Source organism: Mandrillus leucophaeus, unplaced genomic scaffold (assembly GCF_000951045.1).
Source record: "Mandrillus leucophaeus isolate KB7577 unplaced genomic scaffold, Mleu.le_1.0 Scaffold28, whole genome shotgun sequence".
NCBI classification, from domain to species: domain Eukaryota; kingdom Metazoa; phylum Chordata; class Mammalia; order Primates; family Cercopithecidae; genus Mandrillus; species Mandrillus leucophaeus.
This window is the reverse complement of record NW_012102920.1, coordinates 2,751,192-2,756,016: the sequence shown is the minus strand read 5'-3', so window position 1 is coordinate 2,756,016 and position 4,825 is coordinate 2,751,192. Positions and strand designations below refer to the sequence as shown.

The 4,825-nt window shown below is 60.4% G+C and overlaps 2 protein-coding genes across 5 annotated transcripts in view; one reads left to right on the top strand and one right to left on the bottom strand.

The window, feature by feature from the left end:
- Window positions 1–3,214, top strand: part of FAM166A (family with sequence similarity 166, member A) — a 5,043-nt gene extending 1,829 nt beyond the window's left edge. Inside the window, exons 2-7 of the mRNA XM_011985134.1 lie at window positions 931–1,145; window positions 1,227–1,477; window positions 1,566–1,692; window positions 2,044–2,138; window positions 2,509–2,626; window positions 3,009–3,214. Of these exons, the coding sequence (XP_011840524.1) occupies window positions 931–1,145; window positions 1,227–1,477; window positions 1,566–1,692; window positions 2,044–2,138; window positions 2,509–2,626; window positions 3,009–3,097 (895 nt within the window). The 3' untranslated portion in view covers window positions 3,098–3,214. The remainder of the gene's footprint in view (window positions 1–930; window positions 1,146–1,226; window positions 1,478–1,565; window positions 1,693–2,043; window positions 2,139–2,508; window positions 2,627–3,008) is intronic.
- LOC105543294 (tubulin beta chain) overlaps window positions 3,090–4,825 on the bottom strand; it is a 10,636-nt gene continuing 8,900 nt past the window's right edge. The window contains exons 1-3 of one of the 4 annotated variants that reach the window (XM_011985138.1): window positions 4,780–4,819; window positions 4,279–4,304; window positions 3,090–4,206 (exon numbers count right to left, since the gene is read on the bottom strand). In XM_011985138.1, the coding sequence (XP_011840528.1) occupies window positions 3,244–4,143 (900 nt within the window). In that variant the 5' untranslated portion in view covers window positions 4,144–4,206; window positions 4,279–4,304; window positions 4,780–4,819 and the 3' untranslated portion in view covers window positions 3,090–3,243. Of the gene's footprint in view, window positions 4,305–4,596 lie in introns of all 4 variants that reach the window. The other 3 variants (XM_011985136.1, XM_011985135.1, XM_011985137.1) reach the window with 3 other exon arrangements.

Genomic DNA, 4,825 nt, shown 5'->3' with positions numbered 1-4,825 from the left:
CCACCACGCCCGGCTAATTTTTTTTTTTTTGAGACGGAGTCTTGCTCTGTCGCCCAGGCTGGAGTGCAGTGGCCGAATCTCAGCTCACTGCAACCTCCGCCTCCTGGGTTCAAGCAATTCTCCTGCCTCAGCCTCCCGAGTAGCTGGAACTACAGGTGCCCACCACTACACTCCACTAATTTTTGTATTTTTAGTAGAGACAGAGTTTCATAGTGTTAGCCAGGATTGCCTAGATCTCCTGACCTCATGATCTCCCTGCCTCAGCCTTCCAAAGTATTGGGATTACAGGCGTAAGCCACCACACCCAGCCGTTTGGCAATTTTTAAAAGGAAGGTAGTTCTTACTCCTTGAATAATCACATAGACCCTGAGGCGCTGAACCACCTGTGACTGCCTGCACAACGCCCATGAGGCCAAATGAGGGTCCCAAAAAGCCCAGCTCTCCACCTGCCTCCCAGTCCTGGTCCTGTGCAGGAGGCTACTGGCCTCTCGGAGTGGCACAGGTGCAGGCCAAGCCCACCCAACACCCTCCTGGTGGGCCCAGTGTGTGTCCAAGGGGCCGTCCCTCGCCTACGCCCTTGCCCACACGTCCTGTGCCTGTACTTGCCTTGCCAGGGCAGAGCACCCCGGAGTCGCTGGAATGAGGGGTGTGAGGGGGTTGGAGGGGCTGGTACAAGGCAGGCGGCCATCTGCTGTGGTGCTGACGTGTTCCCAGCACGTGGTGTGTGCCACCCGTTTAGGCTACGAGAGCCCCGGAAGGCAAGTGCCACTGCAGCCCCATTTACAGGTGAGCAGAGGGCAGGTGACCTGCCACAGGCCAAGCTGCTGCTAAGTGGCCGGCAGACTGGATCCACATCTGGCTTGAAGGGGCCCTGCCCAGTGCTGGGGCTGCCCTTGAGACCTGCCCTGCCTCCTTCTCTTCCCTCCACAGCTATGCCGGCTTCTTTCCACAGCTGCGCTACCAGGTGGGGAACACCTATGGGCGTACCACGGGGCAGCTCCTCACAGACCCCAGTGTGCAGAAGAGCCCCTGCTCTGTGCTGTCCCCCATGTCCAAGCCCAAGTTCATTGAGGACTTCAGCCAGTCCAAGCCCCCGAGGGTTCCCTGCCGAGACCTGATGGAGCCTTACATTCCCCACTACACCAGTGAGCCGCCAGTCCCCGACCCTGCACCCTCCTGCGCCCGCCTGCCTGTCCTGGCACTCACAGGCTGCCCTGTTGGTACAGGTCTGAAGCCCTATAAGAACTTTGAGATCCTTGGCCAGCTCCCACCCTTGGAGGTGGATGCCCAGGAGCCGCCAGGGGTAGAGAACATAGCCAGACAGATTCTGCTACCTGCAGACGTCATGCCCTACCCCCCGCACCCTCCGTGCCCACCAGGCAGGAAGGGGGAGTCCAGAGACTTGGGACACCCAGCATACTGCGAAGATGCCTGGAAGAGCACCACTCCTGTCTGCGAGGCCCCCAGGCAGCACCAGGTAGCCGGGGGATGCACCAGTGCCAAGCCCATTCTGCTCAGCCCCAGGTGGGAGCCGCACCATGACCTTCACCCCCTCCCCGCTCCAGCTGTACCACTGCCGGAGGGATGAGTACCCACCCCCCGCCCGCCAGCAGGAGACACTAGATGTGGGCAGGTTCCAGCGGCTGCCGCAGCTGGACCACCCCAACCTGATCCAACGCAAGGCCATCTCAGGTGGGTGCGGGCACGTGTTGGGCTGGACAAGGACGCCCCTCCCCACAAGGTTCTTGCAGTGTGAGAGCCCCTGAGGAGACTGTCACAGGGGCCCACTTTTCCTGCTCCAGAATGGGCTAGCGGGCTGGGGGAACCTTCTCTGCCTCCCAGCTGCTTCCAGGAGCCCAGCTTTTCCCAAGACGAGGCAGTGCCCTGCCTGCCTGTTCCCATTTGGCCACATCAGGCAGTCACCAACGTTCCGGGGAGAAAGGGAGCCTTGCCTGGCTTCCCTGACACGTCTGGGGGCAGGTGGATGTGCCCAGGGGAGGGCCAAGGGGGCCTGGGGTAGCCCGCACGTCTGCCCACCCCCAGGCTATGCTGGCTTCATTCCCCGATTCTCCTGGGTAATGGGGGTGAATTACCGAGATGGCGTCACGCAAGCCATGGACGAGTTCGACAAGAGCCAGGTAGGAGAGCGCCATCCAGGGCCTGCTCCCAGCTCACACACACACTTCCTCTCCTGCCTGGTAGCTTCCCTGGAGAGTGCCTTGAAGGCCAGCTTCCCTGAGAAGCCTGAGGGGGCTCTGCCTGGCTCTCTCCTGTCCCTGGAGGTGCCACCCCAACCCCTCTCTCCTGAGTCTTGCTTGGATCCCTGCACTCAAGTTTCGGGAGTCGGGGGTAGGGGGATGCAGAAGGCTGGGAGCACGAGCAGCTTCCCCCTGGAGAGCAGCTTCCCCACGGACAGTGCCGGCCCTCCGGCCAGGCCCCCACTGGGAGAGTTTACTATCTGGTTGGCTGCCGGGGAGGCAGCTTGTCAGCACCAGCTTGTCTCCCCAGTTCCTATTTAGAAACCCCCACTGTAACCTGGGTGAGAAGCTGCCTGGAACACACTGGCCCAGCAACCACATCTACAGCAGCCAAGGCCTGATCCCCTTCTACATGGGGTTCATCCCCTGTGAGTACAGGGCGGGAAGGGTCACACGGACACACCCTGGCCAACGTGGGGAGGGGCAGCTGTACCTGCCCACCCTTCATTGCTGGTTCAGGACCACCTGTCTGACCACCGTTACCAACCAGGGTCCTACCTTGGTTGGGGCAGGATTGTCTGCCATCCTCCCTACCCCTTTCGGAAGGGGGCTAAAGTCCCAGACACAGGCCAATGGGCCTCAAGGTTGGGTACCCAGAACAGGACAGGCCTGCCTTCAAGCAGCAGGTTCCCCACCAAGCAGATCCCCAGGGCCCAGGGCAGCCGCACGCTTCTCTGAAGCATGGGTGTCCAGCCCATGCTGGTCCCTGGGTACATAAGCCCAGCTCACCTACAGCCTGGCTCCCCGCAGCCATGCAGGACAACTACGCGCTGACATTCGGCAATAGCACCCGGAGGGCCTACTGGAAGGAATGGGCGAGGCGAAACCGCACACTATGAAAATGCTTTAATGGTGGTGTCTGTACAGCATGGGATGAAGACAGGGAAAACAGCAAGTGCACACACAGCGGGACAGGCCACAGGACAGGCTGGGAGTGAATAAAGAGTTCGCACTGCCTCTCTGCTTTCCCCGGTGACTGAAGGCTCTAGGCCACCTCCTCCTCAGCCTCCTCCTCGAACTCGCCCTCCTCCTCAGCCGTGGCGTCCTGGTACTGCTGGTACTCAGACACCAGGTCGTTCATGTTGCTCTCAGCCTCGGTGAACTCCATCTCGTCCATGCCCTCGCCCGTGTACCAGTGCAGGAAGGCCTTGCGCCGGAACATGGCCGTGAACTGCTCAGAGATGCGCTTGAACAGCTCCTGGATGGCCGTGCTGTTGCCGATGAAGGTGGCGGACATTTTTAGCCCCCGGGGCGGGATGTCACAGACAGCTGTTTTCACATTGTTGGGGATCCACTCAACAAAATAGCTGCTGTTTTTGTTTTGGACATTAAGCATTTGCTCGTCCACCTCCTTCATGGACATGCGGCCCCTGAACACGGCAGCAACCGTCAGGTAGCGGCCATGGCGGGGGTCACAAGCAGCCATCATGTTCTTGGCATCAAACATCTGCTGGGTGAGCTCGGGCACGGTCAGGGCCCGGTACTGCTGGCTGCCCCGGCTGGTCAGCGGGGCAAAGCCGGGCATGAAGAAGTGCAGGCGGGGGAATGGGACCATGTTCACAGCCAGCTTCCGCAGGTCAGCATTGAGCTGGCCCGGGAAGCGCAGGCAGGTGGTGACCCCACTCATGGTAGCAGACACCAGGTGGTTCAGGTCACCATAGGTGGGCGTGGTCAACTTTAGGGTTCTGAAGCAAATGTCGTAGAGAGCTTCGTTATCAATGCAGTAGGTCTCGTCTGTGTTTTCTACCAGCTGGTGGACGGAGAGGGTGGCGTTGTAGGGCTCCACCACTGTGTCTGACACTTTGGGCGAAGGCACCACACTGAACGTGTTCATGATCCTGTCTGGGTACTCCTCCCGGATCTTGCTGATGAGGAGGGTACCCATCCCAGACCCCGTCCCCCCACCCAGGGAGTGGGTCAGCTGGAATCCCTGCAGGCAGTCACAGCTCTCAGCCTCCTTCCTCACAACATCCAGCACCGAGTCCACCAGCTCCGCGCCTTCTGTGTAGTGCCCCTTGGCCCAGTTGTTCCCAGCACCACTCTGACCTGTGAGAAAACAGTCATTTATCAGCCAAGTAGACAGCACTACTGGTCACCACCACCATGCGAAAAGGACCTAGTGACATGGTGTGAGCTGACCCCGGAATTCACCCTGCAGGTAGACCAAACAGACCCCTCAAAGTGAAAGGACGGCAGCCTGCCCTGCTACAGATTAAGTCAAGAGCCAAACCTGAGAGCTTAACAAACCCTTCCCCGGGGAGAGGGGGGGGCCACTGCCAATTCCCAAGGACAGAGCAACAGCCACTGCCCCCAGCTCAGCTCCCTGCAGGGAGATTACGTGTGTGGCGGCTCCTCGCCTCGGCAGACAGCTGGACCTTGCTCTCAAAGCCGATTTAGGAGAGGGGATTGAGTGGTTCAAAGAAGAGCGTCCAGGGGCCCGGGCTGCGCAGTTCCCACGGAGGTGCCCTTGGAGCAGCCCCTTGACCTTTGAGCCGCCGCCCAGCCCCCAGCCGCAGCTCACCGAAGACGAAGTTGTCCGGCCGGAAGATCTGCCCGAAGGGCCCCGA